At 34.0% G+C, this 23,868-nt stretch overlaps 1 protein-coding gene across 1 annotated transcript in view; it reads right to left on the bottom strand.

The window, feature by feature from the left end:
- The window catches only part of pou6f2 (POU class 6 homeobox 2), a 251,573-nt gene that overhangs the window by 6,633 nt on the left and 221,072 nt on the right, over positions 1 to 23,868 (bottom strand). Inside the window, exons 8-9 of the mRNA XM_061921483.1 lie at positions 20,126 to 20,285; positions 7,995 to 8,163 (exon numbers count right to left, since the gene is read on the bottom strand). Of these exons, the coding sequence (XP_061777467.1) occupies positions 7,995 to 8,163; positions 20,126 to 20,285 (329 nt within the window). The remainder of the gene's footprint in view (positions 1 to 7,994; positions 8,164 to 20,125; positions 20,286 to 23,868) is intronic.

Raw genomic sequence — 23,868 nt, 5'->3', positions numbered from 1 at the left:
ATAAATGTCATCAAAAAACATGTTTCAGCGTTGTGTTTGTGTAGTAGAATATTAGTCGGAAAATTACCCAATATGGGGCGGTATAGCTCGGTTGGTAGAGTGGCTGTGCCAGCAACCTGAGGGTTCTAGGTTCAAAACCCGCGTCCGCTATCCTAGTCACTGCCGTTGTGTCCTTGGACAAGACACTTTACCCACCTGCTCTCAGTGCCACCCACACTGGTTTAAATGTAACTCAGATATTGGGTTTCATTATGTAAAAGTGCTTTGAGTCACTAGAAAAAAATCGCTATATAAATATAATTCACTAAATGAAAAAAATAAAGACAACAGAACAAATACCCGGAACCCCTTGCAGCACTAACTCTTCCGGGGACGCTAAAATATACACCCCCCGTTTGTACCCCAACCCCGCCCACCTCAACCTTCTCAAGCTCTCTCAGGGCCCCCTAGAAAACTGTTTTCTCTCAACATGGCCCCCGAGTCTAAATATTTGCCCATCTCTACACTCGGGGGCATTGGAAATTATCGGTATCGGTTTCTAAAAGTACAGAGCACCAATAAAACTTAAAGGCCCTGCCTTTGCGTGCCGGCCCAGTCACATAATATATGCGGCTTTTACACAAACACACAAGTGAATGAAGGTCATACTTGGTCAACAGCCATACAGGTCACACTGAGGGTGGCCGTATAAACAACTTTAACACGGTTACAAATATGCGCCACACTGTGAACCCACACCAAACAAGAATGACAAACACATTTCGGGAGAACATCCGCACCGTAACACAACATAAACAATAAAAAATTGTGGGGCGGTATAGCTTGGTTGGTAGAGTGGCCGTGCCAGCAACTTGAGCGTTCCAGGTTCCATCCCATCCATCCATCCATTTTCTACCGCTTATTCCCTTTGGGGTCGCGGGGGGCGCTGGTGCCTATCTCAGCTACAATCGGGCGGAAGGCGGGGCACACCCTGGACAAGTTGCCACCTCATCTCAGCAGGTTCGATCCCCGCTTCCGCCATCCTAGTCACTGCTGTTGTGTCCTTGAGCAAGACACTTTACCCACCTGCTCCCAGTGCCACCCACACTGGTTTGAATGTAACTTAGATATTGGGTTTCATTATGTAAAAGTGCTTTGCGTCACTAGAAAAAAGCGCTATATAAATATAATTCATAAAATTAAAAAAATAAAGACAACAGAACAAATACCCGGAACCCCTTGCAGCACTAACTCTTCAGGGGACGCTAAAATATACAACCCCGCCCACCTCAACCTCCTCAAGCTCTCTCAGGGCCCCCTAGACACTTTTTTCTCTCAACGTGGCCCCCAAGTCTAAATATTTGCCCATCTCCACACTTGGGGGGCACATTTTCATGGCATCAGATTAATAATCCTCTTTTTAAGGGCCGCTCCTTGTTTGTCATGCTGGGGTCTGGTGTCCTCGTGCTGATATAAAAGTTAGTGAGCGATGAAAGGAGACAAGCACAACGTTGATGTTAACCGAGTGAGAGCACGCCCAGGTCGGCACCGCTACTTAAAGCATCAGCATGTCAAGTCCCGTGTTTTACACAACACACACACACACACACACACACACACACACACACACACACTGGAGGAGCCCGCCGAGTGTTTATTTTTGAAGCTAATGGCTTTTAATGTATGTTATAAATATTTGAATTATGCCCGGCCGTAAATATTTCATGCGAGGACTTTTTTGACATTAGGTGGTAAAGGGCCTCATAAGAAGCCGCCAGGGGCCCCTGTACTGTTTCACATCTGATCCCACCTTTGATGTTGATGCCATGAAATTTTTAAAAGCTTCCCCCGAGGCGTCGCGTGGCATAAACAGCGCCGGTCGTCATCGGGAAAGACGGCGCGTCACAACCCCTCCTGAGACGCCGCGTCCTCTGCGGTGGACGTTGGCGTTCCAGGACGCCGCTCGGAAAACAAATTGCGAAACCCTTCAAGGGTGACGCTGCGTGGAACAAGATGGCTGACTGCCTCATGAATACGCGAGGCAGCATTTAGGACCGGACTATCTTATTAGCGTGGCCTTAGTAATTATTAAATGCTCCTAAGTGCAGGCTGTAATACACGCCGCCATGTATTTTGCAGAAGCCGAGCGCGGCTGTCATGTCAGAGGATTAAAAAAGAGGAGAGGAGACGACAGCTACAATTATGCACTTTAATATCTGTCTGACGCAGGGGTGTCCAAAGTGTGCAGCCTGCAGGTCTTTTTTTTATTCTAGTCTCCAAACCCCGTTTCCATATGAGTTGGGAAATTGTGTTAGATGTAAATATAAACGGAATACAATGATTTGCAAATCAATTTCAACCCATATTCAGTTGAAAATGCTACAAAGACAACATATTTTAGATTTTGATGCCAGCAACACGTGACAAAGAAGTTGGGAAAGGTGGCAATAAATACTGATAAAGTTGAGGAATGCTCATCAAACACTTATTTGGAACGTCCCACAGGTGTGCAGGCTAATTGGGAACAGGTGGGTGCCAGGATTGGGTATAAAAACAGCTTCCCAAAAAATGCTCAGTCTTTCACAAGAAAGGATGGGGCGAGGTACACCCCTTTGTCCACAACTGCGTGAGCAAATAGTCAAACAGTTTAAGAACAACGTTTCTCAAAGTGCAATTGCAAGAAATTTAGGGATTTCAACATCTACGGTCCATAATATCATCAAAAGGTTCAGAGAATCTGGAGAAATCACTCTACGTAAGTGGCATGGCCGGAAACCAACATTGAAGGACTGTGACGGCACTGTATCAAAAACCGACATCAATCTCTAAAGGATATCACCACATGGGCTCAGGAACACTTCAGAAAACCACTGTCACTAAATACAGTTTGTTGTTACATCTGTAAGTGCAAGTTAAAGCTCTACTATGCAAAGTGAAAGCCATTTATCAACAACATCCAGAAACGCCGCCGGCTTCTCTGGGCCCGAGACCATCTAAGATGGACTGATGCAAATTGGAAAAGTGTTCTGTGGTCTGACGAGTCCACATTTCAAATTGTTTTTGGAAATATTCGACATTGTGTCATCAAGACCAAAGGGGAAGCGAACCATCCAGACTGTTATTGAGGCAATGTTGAAAAGCCAGCATCTGTGATGGTATGGGGGTGCATTAGTGCCCAAGGCATGGGTAACTTACACATCTGTGAAGGCACCATTAATGCTGAAAGGTACATACAGGTTTTGGAACAACATATGCTGCCATCTAAGCTCCGTCTTTTTCATGGACGCCCCTGCTTATTTCAGCATGACAATACCAAGCCACATTCAGCACGTGTTCTGGAGATATGTTGGCGCTCTGTATTTCTCCCTACGTCCGTGTACCACTCCGTAAAGCAGCGTTTTAAAGTCATACATTTTACTTTTTTAAACCGATACAGATAATTTCTGATATCACATTTTAACGCATTTATTGGCCGATAATATTGTATACTCATTGGATAGTATTGAAGTTGATGTAAAGATTTAAGCGGTGAAAGTCAACAAAAACAAAGTGTAAGACTTATTTTTAACACTTTTATGAGTCGGGCCCTTTCGGATCCTCCAGAAATTCAGTGGAATTGTTTTTGCTCAAAAATAATAATGTATTAAAATCAATTATGTTATTAGTTATTAACCAATTAAGACTCCAATTACTTCACGTTAAAAATAAAATTTAAAATGGTTTTACACAAAGTGCATTAATAAAAACTAACACTTGGAGGGATAGATCTGAAGTTGATCTGGGATCTAAGCATTCAAAGTAAAAAAAAATAATATATGACTTATTTTTAGCACCTTTATGGAAGCCAAGACTTTTAGTGGGACTTGTTTTAAAAATAGTCATTTCTCTTAAAAAAAATAAAACAAAATAAAGTGAACGTTGTTATGAATTATTGACATATTTAAGGCTCCAAAAACTTCACATATAATATTCCACTTTAAAATATGTTTTTGAGGCATATTTTGTGTCCAAAAAAACCCCAAAGTTTTCTTTGACAAAAAGTGCATAAAACAAACAAAAAAAACAAAACACAAAGAAATAATAAATATGTATAATCGACGGATAGATTTGAAGTTGATCTAGAGAACAAAAAAATTAATGAAAAACATGTTTTACAATTTTATGAGTGGGCCCCTTTTGGATTGCCAAGAATTTCAGTGTTTTTTTTTCAAAAGCTGTCATTGCTCAAATATAATAATGTATTAAAATAAATGATGTCATTAATTATTGACTTATTTAAGATTGCAATTACTGCACCCCAAACATTCCACTTTAAACATTTTTTGAAGGAAAATATTACATATTTTGTGTTTTTGACAAAACATTTTTTAGTTGTTTTACAAAAAGGGCAAAAATAGACCAAAAAAAAAAAATATGACAAAAAAATTACCAATTATAATCGAGGGATGGATCTGAAGTTGATCTTGAGATCGAAGCATTGAAAGTAAAAAAAAAAAAAAAAATAATAATAAAAAAAAAATATATATATGTATATATATATATGTGTATATATATGTATATATATGTGTATATATATATATATATATATATATTTTAACACCTTTATAGGTTGGGCCTTTTTGGATCCCCAATAATTTTAGGTGGACTTGTTTTGAACTGTCATTGCTCAAAATTGATTAAATTAATGTTGCTTTGAATTATTTACATATTTAAGGCTACAATTACGTCACATCAAATATTAGACATTTTTTGGGGGGGGAAATATTCCATATTTTGTGTTTTTGTCATAAAAAACAACAAAGCTTTATCTGACAAAAAGAGCATTAAACACATTTACGATTGACGTAGGAATCTTAAATTGATCTAGAGACCTAAGCAATGAAAGTGAAAAATAAATGTATGACTTATTTTTAACACTTTTATGTTGGCGGGATTTTTGTTCTTTTAAAACTGTCATTACTCAAAATATATTTTGAAATAAAATCAATGGTGTTATGATCCGCTGCTCGGATCATTCCATATTCGTGTTTTGTTTGATTTCTGTACTATAGTCTGCCAACGTTTGCCTTAGTTCCTTGTTTTGCTCTGTCACCATGGCTGCATATTAGTTCCACCTGCTACTCTCCGTTTACGCACACCTGTTACTATTGATTACTGCCTTATTTAAGCCTGCTCCTTTTGTTATTTCGTCCTTGGTACCTAATTAGCTCTCATGCAACAAGTGACGACTGTTTTCCATGCTCTTACTCGCTAGCTTTCACGCTACGCTTTATTTATTCCTAGCTCTCATGCTAGTTGTTTTGTTTTCCCTTTTTGTGCCTTTGTGCCAAGTGTTTAGTGTATCTGTTTGTTTCCCTAGCTTCCATGCTAGCACCTTTTGTTTGCCTTTTCTTTCTAGCACCAGTATTTTTGTTCTTAGCCTTTTATTAGTTAAATAAATCCTTAATTCCATACCTTACGCTTTGTTCTTGCCTGACGCATCCACGGAAGAACAAATCCGGCATCGCTATGCCCACCAAGCGTCACATATGAAACATTAATCTAATTAAGATTCCATACTTCACATTAAAATTCCACTGTGAAAATCTTTTTGTGGAAAATATTGCATATTGTGTGTGTTTGCCATAAAATCACCAAGTTTTCTTTGACAAAAAGGGCAAAAAACATACAAAAAAAACGTGGAAAAAAATGATAAAAAATTATAATGGATGTATAAATCTGAAGTTAATCTCATGATTGATGCGTACAAAGTAAAAAAAAGAGGAATGTTTGACTTATTTTTAACACTTGTATTAGCGGGGCCCTTTTGGATCCCTAAGAATTTTAGCTTTTCCTAACTTTTGTCAACACGTGGACTTTGGGGTTTGTTTTTTCCAGAAGACAAAGGAAAGTTGGTGCAAGCAAGGCATGAATGAAAGTACATAATTTATTTTACTCATAAAAGGAATAAAAAAAAGGCGCGCACGAGGGCAGAAGTACAAAACTTGGCTATAAAAACAAAAACTAGCACAGAGGCAGAATTATGGACAAAAAACAAAAACAATAACTGTGACATAAAAAACCCAAACACTTACGTGGCATGGGCAGGAGGGAAACTATGGACAGTGTGGTTAACAGGCATGGCATGAAGGGAGTAGAGGTAAAGTCGCCAGACTGACTACCTGGCGACTACAGGTTTAAATAATTCTGTGGAGATTAGTGACAGGTGTGTGAATGCAAAACGCGAGACAGGTGTTTTACATGAGGACAGGTGAAAATTAATGGGTAGTCATGGAAACAAAAAAACCAGGAAGTGCAAAAACAGAAACTGAGTGTCCAAAAAACAAAACATGATCACACAGACATGACAACTTTTTTTTTTTAATTGTCTTATAATGATTTATTGACCTATTTAAGGCTCTAATTATTTAACTTCTAATATTCCACTTTTACGTTTTTGGGGGGGGGAAATATTTGTTGTTTTTGTCAAGTCAAAAAAAGGCATAAAACATATATATACACATATATCAACGGATAGACCCCAAGTTGATTGAGAGATTGAAGTGTTGAATGAAAAATATAAAAAATAATATATGACTTATTTTGTACATTTTCATGGCTGGAAATTATCCGGGTCACGGCACCAAATTTGAGGGAAGCCCTAAAGGTTAAAATATGAATACCGTATTTCCTTGAATTGCCGCAGGGCATATAGTATGCCTGCCTTAAAGAGTGGCCGTGCGCGACCCAAGGGTCCCTGGTTCAATCCCCACCAAGTACCAACTTCGTCACGTCCGTTGTGTCCTTGAGCAAGACACTTCACCCTTGCTCCTGATGGGTGCTGGTTAGCGCCTTGCATGGCAGCTCCCTCCATCAGTGTGTGAATGTGTGTGTGAATGGGTAAATGTGGAAGTAGTGTCAAAGCGCTTGGAGTACCTTGAAGGTAGAAAAGCGCTATACAAGTACAACCCATTTATCATTTATTAGCGCCTGGTCAAACTTGTGATGTCACGAGTGACACTTCCCCTGTCATCATTTTCAAAATGGAGGAGGCTGATTTCAATACCGGTAATTTGAAATCGAATAAAGGGAAGAAGATTAAGAGCTATTCAGAGCTATTCAGTAGGATTTAAGGTCCAAGCTTACATCACACTCAAATTGTTACTGCTAAACTTTGGTAAGTGCCGGAGTGAGAAGAGGTTTTAAAATAATTAGCGCATGCTTACTTTTACTGCATGCCTTTGGTAAGCGCAGGAGTGAGAAGAGGTTTTAAAATAATTAGCGCATGCTTACTTTTACTGCATGCCTTTGGTAAGTGCCGGAGTGAGAAGAGGTTTTAAAATAATTAGCGCTTGCTTACTTTTACTGCATGCCTTTGGTAAGTGCCGGAGTGAGAAGAGGTTTTAAAATAATTAGCGCATGCTTAGTATTACCGCCTGGTCAAACTCGTGACGTCACGAGTGACACTTACCCTGTCATCATTTTCAAAATGGAGGAGGCTGATTTCAATACCGGTAATTTGAAATCGCATAAAGGGAAGACGATTAAGAGCTATTCAGTAGGATTTAAGGTCCAAGCTTATATCACACTCAAATTTTTACTGCATACCTTTGGTAAGTGTCGGAGTGAGAAGAGGTTTTAAACTAATTAGCGCATGCTTACTTTTACCGCATGCCTTTGGTAAGTGCAGGAGTGACAAGAGGTTTTAAAATAATTAGCGCATGCTTTTTTTTACCACATGCCTTTGGTAAATGGCGGAGTGAGAAGAGGTTTTAAAATAATTAGCGCATGCTTACTTTTACTGCATGCCTTTGGTAAGTGCCGGAGCGAGAAGAGGTTTTAAAATAATTAGCGCATGCTTACTTTTACCGCATGCCTTTGTTAAGCGCAGGAGTGAGAAGAGGTTTTAAATTAATTAGCGCCCCGACGGCAATTCAAGTAAATACGGTATACTATATATCAAAATGGCCATCAGTGGAAAAAGTTTGGACCCCCCTGGTCTAATGTGAGAAAGCAGGACATATTTGCGCCCTTACCTGCAGATGGCAGACTGGCTGTAAGCGGGCCCCTCGGCGGCGCTGAGGGCCTGACCCACCTGGGTCTGCGTCAGGCCCAGCGACAGGCGGCGGATCTTGAAAGCTTTGGCGAACTCGCGGATCTCCTCCAGGTTGACCCCGTCCACCTCGCTGGGGGCGGTCTGTGGGTCTGCGGGAAAGGGAATTTTTTTTTTTAATCAAGCATTCTGGGAAGTCTGTGGCTCTGAGGGAACGCCAGCGGGTCAGGAGGAGTTAAAATGCGTTGGCCCGCCGCGGTAAATGTGAAATAAAGGCATGAATGCAGGCGAGCGGCAGGCTCCCACACAAAGATGATGACACCCGGCGTGTTTCTACGTCTCGGGCCCGTGAATAAAGAGGACTTTTCATATTCAGACATGTAAACAGTACATTTGCAAGCCGGCGCTGATCACAAAGAATGTTTGCATGTCTTCAAACGACACCACGCGCTGGAGAGTTGCTGCGCTAATAAAAGCTGATTCCAAGGAGCGCCGGCATCCTGCTTACCAAAGCAAAGTTTGCACCCGTGAATTATTCATCTTGGTCATTATGGATGAATTATTGAAGGAATCCTCCAAGCGGATTTAAGCCAAAAATCTATGAGGCTGCCATCTCCTCGTGAGTGACGGGGAGGCGGCGTCCTTCCAGAGGAAGCAGATGTGAGGATGCTTGCAGGAGGAAACAAGAAACAAGTCAAAAGCACGATGATGAGTGTCTTGTTCCCTGTGGACAATGTTTACTTAGGCCTTCTTCACTGCTCCTTTTTAGTACTACATTTTAAATATCATTTAAAAAAATCAGTAAAATATTTTGCTAATGGACCCCTTCTTCACTGCTCCTTTTTTGTTAATATATTTTAAATATCATTTTTAAAAATCATTAAAATATTTTGCTGATGGACCCCTTATTCACTGCTTCTTTTTTCTTACTGCATTTAAAATATATTTTTTTAAAATCAGTAAAAAATTTTGCTGATGCACCCCTTTTTCACTACAAATTTTTTTTTATTACTACATTTTAATTTCTTTTCTATAAAAATGTGTAAAATATTTTGCTGATGGACCCCTTCTTCACTGCTCCTGTTTTTAAAATACATTTTAAATTTTTTAAATCAGAAAAATATTCTGCAGATGGACCCCTTCTTCACTGCTCCTTTTTTACAACTACATTTTAAATATAATTTAAAAAAATCATTAAAATATTTTGCTGATGGACCCCTTATTCACTGCTCCTTTTTTTTTACTGCATTTAAAATACATTTTTAAAAAATCAGTAAAATATTTTACTGATGCACTCCTTCTTTACTACTATTTTTTTTATTACTACATTTTAATTTCTTTTCTATAAAAATGTGTAAAATATTTTGCTGATGGACCCCTTATTCACTGCTCCTTTTTTCTTACTGCATCCAAAATACATTTTTTAAAAATCAGTAAAATATTTTGCTGATGCACTCCTTCTTTACTACTATTTTTTTTATTACTACATTTTAATTTCTTTTCTATTAAAATGTGTAAAATATTTTGCTGATGGACCTCTTCACTGCTCCTTTTTTTAAAAACACATTTTAAATACTGTATATATATTTTTAAATCAGCAAAATATTCTGCTGATGGACCCCTTCTTCACTGCTCCTTTTTTCTTAATACATTTTAAATATCATTTTTAAAAATCAGTAAAATATTTTGCTGATGGACCCCTTATTCACTGCTCCTTTTTTCTTACTGCATTTCAAATACATTTTTTAAAAATCAGTAAAAAAATTTGCTGATGCACCCCTTCTTCACTACTAATTTTTTTTATTACTACATTTTAATTTCTTTTTTATAAAAATATGTAAAATATTTTGCTGATGGACCTCTTCTTCACTGCTCCTTTTTTTAAAACACATTTTAAATACTGTATATATTTTTTTAAATCTGCTCTTGTTTTTAAAATACATTTTAAATATATATTTTTTTAAATCAGCAAAATATTCTGCTGAAGGACCCCTTCTTCACTGCTCCTTTTTTCTTAATACATTTTAAATATCCATCCATCCATCCATCCATTTTTTACCGCTTATTCCCTTTTGGGGTCGCGGGGGGCGCTGGCGCCTATCTCAGCTACAATCATTTTAAATATCATTTTTAAAAATCAGTAAAATATTTTGCTGATGGACCCCTTATTCACTGCTCCTTTTTTCTTACTGCATTTAAAATACATTTTTTAAAAATCAGTAAAAATGTTTGCTGATGCACCCCTTCTTCACTACTAATTTTTTTTATTACTACATTTTAATTTCTTTTCTATAAATATTGTGTTAAATATTTTGCTGATGGACCCCTTCTTCACTGCTCCTGTTTTTAAAATAAATTTTAAATATATATTTTTTTAAATCAGCAAAATATTCTGCTGATGGACCCTTTCTTCACTGCTCCTTTTTTCTTAATACATTTTAAATATCATTTTTAAAAATCAGTAAAATATTTTGCTGATGGACCCCTTATTCATTGCTCCTTTTTTCTTACTGCATTTTAAATAAATTTTTTAAAAATCAGTAAAAAAATTTGCTGATGCACCCCTTCTTCACTACAAATTCTTTTTATTACTAGATTTGAATTTCTTTTCTATAAATATTGTGTTAAATATTTTGCTGATGGACCCCTTCTTCACTGCTCCTGTTTTTAAAATACATTTTAAATATATATTTTTTTAAATCAGCAAAATATTCTGCTGATGGACCCCTTCTTCACTGCTCCTTTTTCTTAATACATTTTAAATATCATTTTTAAAAATCATTAAAATATTTAGCTGATGGACCCCTTATTCACTGCTCCTTTTTTCTTACTGCATTTAAAATATATTTTTTTTAAATCAGTAAAATTTTTTGCTGATGCACCCCTTCTTCACTACTAATTTTTTTTATTACTACATTTTAATTTTTTTTCTATAAAAATGTGTAAAATATTTTGCTGATGGACCCCTTCTTCACTGCTCCTGTTTTTAAAATACATTTTAAATATATATTTTTTTAAATCAGCAAAATATTCTGCTGATGGACCCCTTCTTCACTGCTCCTTTTTTCTTAATACATTTTAAATATCATTTTTAAAAATCAGTAAAATATTTTGCTGATGGACACCTTATTCACTGCTCCTTTTTTCTTACTGCATTTTAAATACATTTTTAAAAAATCAGTAAAATATTTTGTTGATGCACCCCTTCTCTACTACTATTTTTTTATTACTACATTTTAATTTCTTTTCTATAAAAATGTGTAAAATATTTTGCTGATGGACCCCTTCTTCACTGCTCCTGTTTTTAAAATACATTTTAAATTTTTTAAATCAGAAAAATATTCTGCTGATGGACCCCTTCTTCACTGCTCCTTTTTTACTACTACATTTTAAATATAATTTTTAAAAATCATTAAAATATTTTACTGATGGACCCCTTATTCACTGCTCCTTTTTTCTTATTGCATTTAAAATACATTTTTTAAAAATCTGTAAAATATTTTGCTGATGCACTCCTTCTTTACTACTATTTTTTTTATTACTACATTTTAATTTCTTTTCTATAAAAATGTGTAAAATATTTAGCTGATGGACCTCTTCTTCACTGCTCCTTTTTTTAAAACACATTTTAAATACTGTATATATTTTTTTAAATCAGCAAAATATTCTGCTGATGGACCCCTTCTTCACTGCTCCTTTTTCTTAATACATTTTAAATATCATTTTTAAAAATCATTAAAATATTTTGCTGATGGACCCCTTATTCACTGCTCCTTTTTTCTTACTGCATTTAAAATATTTTTTTTTTTAATCAGTAACATTTTTTGCTGATGCACCCCTTCTTTACTACTATTTTTTTTATTACTACATTTTAATTTCTTTTCTATAAAAATGTGTAAAATATTTTGCTGATGGACCTCTTCTTCACTGCTCCTTTTTTCAAAACACACTTTAAATACTGTATATATTTTTTTAAATCAGCAAAATATTCTGCTGATGGACCCCTTCTTCACTGCTCTTTTTTTCTTACTGCATTTTAAATAAAACATTTTAAATCAATAAATTATTTTGCTGATGCACCCCTTCTTTATTACTCTTTTTTTTATTACTACATTTAAATTTTTTTCTTTAAAAATGTGTAAAATATTTTGCTAATTGACCCCTTCTTCATTACTCTTTTTTTATTACTACATTTAAATTTTTTTCTTTAAAAATGTGTAAAATATTTTGCTAATTGACCCCTTCTTCATTGCTCCTTTTTTGTTACTACATTTTAAATATATAATTTTTAAAATCAGTAAAATATTTTGCTGATGCATCCCTTCTTCATTACTAATTTTTTATAACTACATTTTAATTTTTTTAATATAAATATTTTGCTTATGGACCCCTTCTTCACTGCTCCTTTTTCTTAATACATTTTAAATATCATTTTTAAAAATCATTAAAATATTTTGCTGATGGACCCCTTATTCACTGCTCCTTTTTCTTAATACATTTTAAATATCATTTTTAAAAATCATTAAAATATTTTGCTGATGGACCCCTTCTTCACTGCTCCTGTTTTTAAAATACATTTTAAATATATATTTTTTTAAATCAGCAAAATATTCTGCTGATGGACCCCTTCTTCACTGCTCCGTTTTTCTTAATACATTTTAAATATCATTTTTAAAAATCAGTAAAATATTTTGCTGATGGACACCTTATTCACTGCTCCTTTTTTCTTACTGCATTTTAAATACATTTTTAAAAAATCAGTAAAATATTTTGTTGATGCACCCCTTCTTTACTACTATCTTTTTTATTACTACATTTTAATTTCTTTTCTATAAAAATGTGTAAAATATTTTGCTGATGGACCTCTTCTTTACTGCTCCTTTTTTCAAAACACACTTTAAATACTGTATATATTTTTTTAAATCAGCAAAATATTCTGCTGATGGACCCCTTCTTCACTGCTCCTTTTTTCTTACTGCATTTTAAATAAAACATTTTAAATCAATAAATTATTTTGCTGATGCACCCCTTCTTTATTACTCTTTTTTTTATTACTACATTTAAATTTTTTTCTTTAAAAATGTGTAAAATATTTTGCTAATTGACCCCTTCTTCATTACTCTTTTTTTATTACTACATTTAAATTTTTTTCTTTAAAAATGTGTAAAATATTTTGCTAATTGACCCCTTCTTCATTGCTCCTTTTTTGTAACTACATTTTAAATATATAATTTTTAAAATCAGTAAAATATTTTGCTGATGCACCCCTTCTTCATTACTCATTTTTTATAACTACATTTTAATTTTTTTAATATAAATATTTTGCTTATGGACCCCTTCTTCACTGCTCCTTTTTTAAAAATACATTTTAAATATATATTTTTTTAAATCAGCAAAATATTCTGCTGATGGACCCCTTCTTCACTGCTCCTTTTTTCTTACTGCATTTAAAAAAAAAACTTTTTACATCCAAAAATTATTTTGCTGATGCACCTCTTCTTCATTACTCTTTTGTTTATTACTACATTTTAATTTTTTTCTTTAAAAATGTGTAAAATATTTTGCTAATCGACCCCTTCTGCATTACTCTTATTTTTTTACTACATTTAAATTTTCTTCTTTAAAAATGTGTAAAATATTTTGCTAATTGACCCCTTATTCATTGCTCCTTTTTTGTTACTACATTTTAAATATATAATTTTTAAAATCAGTAAAATATTTTGCTGCTGCACCCCTTCCTCACTGCTCATTTTTGTTACTACATTAAAAATACACAAAAAATCGGTAAATATTTTGCTGATGGAACGCTTCTTCACTGCTTCAATTTTTTTTAATACATTTTATATATATATTTTTTTTAAATCAGCAAAATATTCTGCTGATTGACCCCTTCTTCACTGCTCCTTTTTTCTTACTGCATTTTAAATAAAACATTTTACATCAATAAATTATTTTGCTGATGCACCCTTTCTTCATTACTCTTTTTTTTTATTACTACATTTTAATTTTTTTCTTTAAGAATGTGTAAAATATTTTGCTAATTGACCCCTTCTTCATTCCTCCTTTTTTGTTACTACATTTTAAATATATAATTTTTAAAATCAGTAAAATATTTTGCTGATGCACCGCTTCTTCATTACTCATTTTTTATAACTACATTTTAATTTTTTTTATATAAAAATGTGTAGAATATTTTGCTGATGGACCCCTTCCTCACTGCTCATTTTTGTTACTACATTGTAAATACATATAAAAAATCTGTAAAATGTTTTGCTGATGGAATGCTTCTTCACTGCTTCATTTTTGTTACTACATTTTAAACATATATTTTATAAATAAGTAAAATATTCTGCTGATGGACCCCTTCTTCACTGCTCCTTTTTCTCAATTGATCTCAACTCTGTACACAGCTGCTGGAATTTGAATTTTCCTGAAGGAACTCTCCTGAAGGAATCAATAAAGTACTATCTATCTATCTATCTATTTTCTAACTGCATTTTAAATACATTTTTTTAAATCAGTAAATTATTTTGCTGATGCACTCCTTTATTACTAATTCTGTATTACTACATTTTTATTTTTTTTTTTACAAAAATATTTTGCTGATGGACCCCTTCTTCACTGCTCCTTTTTTATTACTACACTATAAATATACATTTTTTTAAATCAGTAAAATATTTTGCACATGGACCCCTTATTCACTGCTCTTTTTTTCTTACTACATTTTAAAAATAATTGTTAAAAATCTGTAAAATATTTTGCTGATGGACCCCTTCTTCACTGCTCCTTTTTTCTTACTACATTTTAAATATAATAAAAAAAATTTTTAAAAATATTTTGCTGATGGACCCCTTCTTCATTACTACATTTTAGATATATTTAAAAAAAATCTGTAAAATATTTTGCTGATGGACCCCTTCTTCACTGCTCCTTTTTTCTTACTACATTTTAAATATAATAAAAAAAATTTTTTTTTAATATTTTGCTGATGTACCCCTTCTTCATTACTACATTTTAGATATATTTTTCAAAAATCTGTAAAATATTTTGCACATGGACCCCTTCTTCACTGCTCCTTTTTTCTTACTACATTTTAAAAATAATTGTTAAAAATCTGTAAAATATTTTGCTGATGGACCCCTTCTTCGCTGCTCCTTTTTTCTTACTACATTTTAAATATAATAAAAAAAAATTATTTTCAAATATTTTGCGGATAGACCCCTTCTTCATTACTACATTTTAGATATATTTTTTAAAAATCTGTAAAATATTTTGCCTATGGACCCCTTCTTCAATGCTCCTTTTTTGTTACTACATTTTAAATATATCTTTTTAAAGTTAGTAAAATTGTTTGCTGATGGACCCCTTCTTCACTGTTCCTTTCATCTTACTACATTTTAAATATAATCTCTAAAAAATTTAAAAATATTTTGCTGATGGACCCCTTCTTCACTGCTCCATTTTTTTGTTACTACATTTTAAATATATATATATTTTTAAAGTTAGTAAAATATTTTGCTGATGGACCCCTTCTTCACTGTTCCTTTTTTCTTACTACATTTTAAATGTAATTTTTAAAAAATTGTAAAATATTTTGCTGATGGACCCATTCTTCACTGCCCCTTTTTTTTGTTACTACATTTTATATATATATATTTTATTAAATCAGTAAAATATTTTGCTGATGGACCCCATTTTCACTGCTCCTTTATTCGCACTACATTTTAAGTACATTTCTATTTGACAGGGACCTAACATAAAGAATAATCCTGATTAATAATCATGATTTCAATATTGATAAAAAAATAATCAAAATTATTATTTTGCCCATGGTCGTGTAAGACTGGACTTTACACATGAACACTATTTTTATCTATATGGACAAAAAGGGCAGATATGTCATATGTCTATATGATGCCGTCTTGCAAAATCTTTATTTATTTATAGTATTATTTTGTTTCCGCCATATTACTTTGTTTATAAAGCTTGTGTTGCTTTCATAAGCCCATTCACCTTTTTACTTGCGGTACATACTGTTATATACATTTTTAATGTGTTTGTGTTTTTTTTTAAATAAAAGTTTGTTAAAGGATTTCAGTATAAGTAGTTTTTTAAAATGTTGAGCACATTTAAAATTGGCATGAGGACTTACTACTTATGCATATCATTAACATTTAAATTATTGATTGAAATTACACATCAATAAAAATAAAATAACAAACACAATAAACAAAAATAAATAAATACAATTAAAAAAATTAAATAAAACCAATTTATATATTTTAAAAAATTACTTTAATTAAACGATTAATCAAAACAACAGAATATAAATTGAATTTTTTTCTAATTAAATTAATAGACCTGAAGGGAAAGGGGGCTTTGTTTGCATACCCCTAAAAAAGTAAAATGAGTAGAAAAATTGCTCCTTACTGTTAGGTTTCCAAAAGTCATTGTACATTGCATTAAAAACGATAAAAATAAGAAACAAAAAATTTCAGCGAAAGAAAGGTGTTAACAAAAGTGGAGCATGATGATGTGATGAAGTGACATATTACCTCCCAAAAACAAAAATAATTAGAAGTATGCTTGCAAGGTGTGTTTTCAGTGCGTTGCTGCAACAAGTCGACAACAAGTTGATCAATAGCGACTCGCTTCTGCTCTTTAACGCCATCCCGCGGCGCTGCAGCCATCTTTAAAATGACTTTACTTTGAGTCGACGTTGATGAATGCAATTTGGCTGAATAATACCGACTTTGTGAAAGGTAATAGCTGCGTGTTGACAGGCTGCGTGCGCGGTGATTTATAGGGTGCCCACAATTTGTTGTTTTTTTTAAAGCCGCCCATATACTTGGAGAATGAAAGGTGGACTAATTGTGTTTTGAGTTTTTGAAACTATTTATGTTTGGACACATTAGACCTAAATAACACATGTCACTTGAGGAATAAAACAAGAGCACTAAATAACATTGGCAATTCTTCTATTTTTATTTATTTAATTACTGTTATTCATTTTCAAGCGAAAATTAATGTGGTTTTGTATTGTATTATTATGGCATATTAACACTAATTATTTTTAATTAATTGTATAAACTAATTGCCACTATAATATTTATCATTATTGTTGTTATTACTATTGGGGTGTTTTTGACTGGTTTTATTTTGTATTGTTTCCTTTTTTGTATTATCCATCTGTGAAATATCACCAAATTTTTGAACAATAAAAAACAAATAAAAAAAATTAAGCATGAAAAAAAATAATAATGTTAATATATCTAAATAATATAAGGGATTCATTAACACACTAAACAACTCAATAAACTTACAGTATGACTGTATTGTATTTAAAAACATTTTTACAATAAAAAACTATGTCATAAATAACAAAAAAAAATCATGTTAAAATATCTTTAAATAATATAAAGGATTCATTCACACACTTAACAACTCAATAAACTTACAGTATGACACTTTTGTATTTATTAATGTATTGTACAATTTTTGTACAATAAAAAACTAATATGTCATAAATAACAAAAAATCATGTTAAAATATCTTTAAATAATATAAGGGATTCATTCACACACTAAACAACTAAAAAACTTACAGTATGACACTTTTGTATTTATTAATGTATTTTAAAAATATTTACAATAAAAAACTAATATGTCATAAATAACATTAAAAAAATCATGTTAAAATATCTAAATAATATAAGGGAATCATTCACACACTAAACAACTTAATAAACTTACAGTATAATTTTTTTGTATTTATTAATGTAATTTAAATTTTTTGTACAATAAAAAACTAATAAGTAATAAATAACATTAAAAAAACATGTTAAAATATCTAAATAATATAAGAGAGTCATTCACACACTAAACACCTCAATAAATTTACAGTATAATTGTTTTGTATTTATTAATGTCTTTTAAAATGTTTGTACAATAAAAAACTAATATGTCATAAATAACATTTAAAAAATCATGGTAAATATGTAAATATTATGAGGGATTCATTCACACACTAAATAACAAAAAAAAATTACAGTATTACTTTCAATATGTCCGTATATTTTGACTCTTTATTATTGTATTTTTTCATTTTTGGACAATAAAAAAGTTGTAAAAAATAACTAACCAGTTAACAGAAATAGTCTTAAAATATCTAAATAATATATGGGTTACACAAAACAAACCCCAATAACCTTACAGTATTACTTACAATATGTCTGTACAATTTTACTTTTCTGTATTTATTTATGTATTTTTGAATTTTTGGACAGTACATTTTTTAAAATAAAATTACCATTTAAAAACAAATTATGTTAATAAATGTAAATATTATAAAAGATTCACACACTAAAAAAACCACAACAAACTTACAAAAGCACGATACATCTATACATTTTTATTTTGTTGTATTTATTCATGTATTTTTGAATTTTTGTACAATGAAAAACTAATATGTAATAAATAACCATTAAATAAACATGTTAATATATATAAATTATACAAGGGATTCAAACACAAAAAAAATCATACATTTACATAATTGTTTTTTACTGTTTTGCATTAAATAAAGTATTTTTAAAATTTTGTACAAAAAAAGTAGTACACAATAACTCACCATTTAATACAAAAAATGTTAAAATATTTAAATTATGTAAGGGATTCCCACATAACGAACCCCAATAAACTTAAAATATGTCTTTAACTTACAATATGTCTGTACATTCCTATGCTTTTGTATTTTTTTATGTATGATACATTTTTTGGACAGTGAAAAACTGATGAAATTCCTGTGAATATATTTGAAAAATATAAGGGATTCACACACTTAAAAAAAAACCTAAATAAATGTACATTATTACTAACAATATTTTTACTCTATTGTATTTATTTATGTATTTCTAAACATTTTGGACTAATAAAAAACTAATATAAAATTACCATTAGAAATCCTGATATAGCGACATGTTAATATATCTAAATTATATAAGGGGTTCACACAAAACAAAAACTTACATTATTATTTAAAATATGTATTTACATTTTTACTCTTTTGCATTTATTTATTTAATTTTTTTGTCCAATAGCAAACTAATACATAGTAACTAACCATTTAAAACCACATGTTAAAATATGTAAATAATAAAAGGGATCCACACACAACAATACGTTTGTACATTTACTTCTGTATTATTTATTTTTGGACAATAAAACACAAATATATAATTAAACATTAAAAATATAATCATGCTAATATACATAAATAATATAAGGGATTCAAACACAAAAACACAACAAACTTACAATATTATTTACAACATGTCTGTACATTTTTACTTTTTGTCTTAATTTAGGTATTTAATTTTTGTACCGTAAAAAATTATTATATAATAACTAACCTTTTAAAAAAAAAATCACGTTAGTACATCTAAGTAATAAAAGGGATTCAAATACAAAACGCCCCAAAAACTTACAATATGTCAAGATCCGAGGCCCGGATCATGTTTTGGTATTTTCTGTTAGATTTGTACTCCCTCAGTTCCTGTTTTGTGTACCCTTGAGTTTGTTTTGGTTGCCATGGTTGCTCATTATTTTCACCTGCCTCTGATTGGTGTTCGGAACGCTCACATGTTCCCAGGGCACTAATCAAAGGCATTTTTTAAGCCTGTCTTTGCCGGTCAGTCGAGGAATAAATCTTGTTCCTACCCGCACGTCCTGTCCGGAGTGGTCCGTTTGCATCCCGGGGGAACAAACCTCGCAGCAAGCTGCAACCCCCCGCACGTGCCATAATATTACTTAAAATATGTCCGTACATTTTTACTCAATTAGATATATTTATTCATCCATGTATTTATTTGTTTGTTAAACAAATGTTTTATTCTGTATTGAAATGCCAAGCTGTAAAACACAGGAAGTGAACAAACTATAAGTAATCGCTGAGATACAAAGAATGTGTGAATTAAAATAAGCTATTTCTTCCTCCTCCTTATTGATGCATATTAAATTGTGCGAATGCAAACATGTCACTTTCATCCAGCATGCCGGCTATAGACCGAAACGTTTCTGTCAACTTTTGGGGTATTTTGTTGAGTGGCACACTTACTGCTGACCAGCTGCCCCACGCTGAGCGCGGAGGAAGAGGAAGAGCTGGATGATGAGGAAGAGGAGGGCTGCTGGAGGGGGCTGTGTCTGGGGGGCATGTGGAGCAGGCCGGGCTGGGAGGGGCTGGGACCACCGCCTGCACCCTGCTGGCCCTGAGGCAGCTACAAAACACACAGACAGCATGTTGACACGTCCGTGGCATCATCATCATCATCATCATCATCATCATCTTTTCAACCAATCACTGGACAGCATCCACTTCTTATTTAAGTTAACATGGGTGGTAGGTGGGGGTGGGTAGTCACACGCTATATTTACTCTATTACTTCAATAATTTCTAGATACATTGTACTTGTCCGAGTAGTTTGAATGTACGGACCCCGTTTCCATATGAGTTGGGAAATTGTGTTAGATGTAAATATATACACGGAATACAATGTTTTGCAAATCCTTTTCAACCCATATTCAGTTGAATATGCTACAAAGACAACATATTTGATGTTCCAACTGATTTCTTTGTGTGCAAATAATCATTAACATTAGAATTTGATGCCAGCAACACATGACAAAGAAGTTGGGAAAGGTGGCAATAAATACTGATAAAGTTGAGGAATGCACATCAAACACTTATTTGGAACATCCCACAGGTGTGCAGGCTAATTGGGAACAGGTGGCTGCCATGATTGGGTATAAAAACAGCTTCCCAAAAAATGTTCAGTCTTTTTTCACAAGAAAGGATGGGGCGAGGTACACCCCTTTGTCCACAACTGTGTGGGCAAATAGTCAAACAGTTTAAGAACAACGTTTCTCAAAGTGCAATTGCAAGAAATTTAGGGATTTCAACATCAACGGTCCATAATATCTTCAAAAGGTTCAGAGAATCTGGAGAAATCACTCCACGTAAGCGGCATGGCAGTAAACCAACATTGAATGACCGTGACCTTCGATCCCTCAGATGGCACTATCAAAAACCGACATCAATCTCTAAAGGATATCACCACATGGGCTCAGGAACACTTCAGAAAACCACTGTCACTAAATACAGTTTGTCGCTACATTTGTAAGTGCCAGTTAAAGCTCTACTATGCAAAGCAAAAGCCATTTATCAACAACATCCACTTATTTAACACTAAACGGCATGGCCGAAAACCAACATTGAATGACCATGACCTTCGATCCCACAGATGTGTAAGTTACCCATGCCTTGGGCACTAATGCACCCCCATACCGTCACAGATGCTGGCTTTTGAACTTTGCGTCGATAACAGTCTGGATGGTTCGCTTCCCCTTTGGTTCGGATGACACAATGTCGGATATTTCCAAAAACAATTTGAAATGTGGACTCGTCAGACCACAGAACACTTTTCTACTTTGCATCAGTCTATCTTAGATGATCTCGGGCCCAGAGAAGCCGGCGGCGTTTCTGGATGTTGTTGATAAATGGCTTTCACTTTGCATAGTAGGGATATAACTTGCACTTACAGATGTAGCGACCAACTGTATTTAGTGAAAGTGGTTTTCTGAAGTGTTCCTGAGCCCAAGTGGTGATATCCTTTAGAGATTGATGTCGGTTTTTGATACAGTGCCGTCTGAAGGATCGAAGGTCACGGTCATTCAATGTTGGTTTCCGGCCATGCCGCTTATGTGGAGTGATTTCTCCAGATTCTCTGAACCTTTTGATGATATTATGGACCGTAGATGTCGAAATCCCTAAATTTCTTGCAATTGCACTTTGAGAAATGTTGTTCTTAAACTTTTTGACTATTTGCTCACGCAGTTGTGGACAAAGGGGTGTACCTCGCCCCATCCTTTCTTGTGAAAGACTGAACATTTTTTGGGAAGCTGTTTTTATACCCAATCATGGCACCCACCTGTTCCCAATTAGCCTGCACACCTTTGGGATGTTCCAAATAAGTGTTTGATGAGCATTCCTCAACTTTATCAGTATTTATTGCCACCTTTCCCAACTTCTTTGTCAAGTGTTGCTGGCATCAAATTCTAAAGTTAATGATTATTTGCAAAAAAAAAAAAAAGTTTATCAGTTTGAACATCAAATATGTTGTCTTTGTAGCATATTCAACTGAATATGGGTTGAAAAGGATTTGCAAATCATTGTATTCTGTTTATATTTACATCTAACACTATTTCCCAACTCATATGGAAACGGGGTTTGTAAGAAAAGTTGGCTTTGCATGATAGGGCCCCTTTAACAGCTGCTTCTAATGATGTTAGCGCGCCAGCTCAGCTCGCTTACGCTCCAAAAAACAAACAAAACAAAAAAAGCCCCAAATTAAGTTTTGCACAGGAGTGGCAGCCTGGATGTGAAACAAAAACAAAACAAAAAAGCCTGGCTACAGCAGTCCTCGCATGGAACATAATTCATGATCTTCTGATGACAAGGTTTGTTATGTTTTATGCACCTTGGAATGGCTCTTACAAGATCAACGCCTCACTCTTTTAAAAGCCGTCATGAGCCGGGCCAGCTTCTCCTCGCCTTCTTTTTTGCTATTAATTATTCTCTGTGTGGCATGTGTGTGTTTGTTTGTTTGTTTGGGAGGCACACTGTCACGACTGCTGACAGGCTGGGAGAATTATCTGGAAACATTCCAGACTGCACACTCCTGACAAGCGTAAACGATTCCCTCCACGCGCCGCGCGTACGCAGGACGGGCTTTGAAATTGTAAACGTCGTTGACAAATGCGATAATTCATGCGCGAGCGTGGCCGCCCGCCACAATTAAATGTCCGTCTGCTGAGAGCTCATCCGGGCTGCATCTTAGAGAACTTCTACCGTCATCTTATGGAGTCAATAACATTGTCTTATGGCAGGGGTCGACAACCCAAAATGTTGAAAGAGCCATAATGGAGCAAAAATACAAAAAACAAATCGGTCTGGAGCTGCAAAAAATGAAAAGTCTTATAATGAAGGCGACACATGACTTAAGTGTCTATATGTGCTATGGTAGCCTACTATCAAAATTAGTAAGTGTCGCAGACTGAAGCAAATCTTCGTTGGCAGAAATGCTGAAATGTAATATTTATTCTACACATTTTTACAACTTTAGGGTTAGGGTTTAGAACAGGGGTCGGCAACCCGCGGCTCCTCTTTGATCACTCTGATGTGGCTCAGCTGCTAAATTGCCGACCCCAACGATTATTCCGGAAGGTTTCCGGATTTTAGTGCATCTCGCAGAAATCACCCGGGGATAACATTCTCCAATTTTCACCAGGACTTCAATATTTGGAGTGTGCAGTGATGGCAACGTCTTTAATCCCCTCTACACTACACGATCTGCGTGCTGACTGGTCACATTTTATATTCAGCCTCTGTTAACACCCGAAAGTTACTGCAACGCATACTTGTTTAACAGCCATACAGGTCACACTGAGGGTTGTAATATAAACAACTTTAACACTCTTACTAATATGCGCCACACTGTGAACCCACACCAAACAAGAACGACAAACACATTTCGGGAGAACATCGGCACTGTAACACAACAGAAAAAATACCCAGAATCCCATGCATCCCCCGCTATCATAAAACCCCGCCCCCCCCCAACCCTTCCCACCTCAACCGACGCACGGAGGGAGTGGGGGGATTTGGTGCTAGCGGGGGTGTATAATGTAGCCCGGAAGAGTAGGGATGCATGGGATTCTGGGTATTTGTTCTTTTGTGTTTATGTTGTGTTACAGTGCCGATGTTCTCCCAAACTGTGTTTGTCATTCTTGTTTGGTGTGGGT

This window comes from Nerophis ophidion, linkage group LG15, assembly GCF_033978795.1.
Source record: "Nerophis ophidion isolate RoL-2023_Sa linkage group LG15, RoL_Noph_v1.0, whole genome shotgun sequence".
Lineage (NCBI taxonomy): Eukaryota > Metazoa > Chordata > Actinopteri > Syngnathiformes > Syngnathidae > Nerophis > Nerophis ophidion.
This window is presented reverse-complemented; position numbering and strand designations above follow the sequence as displayed.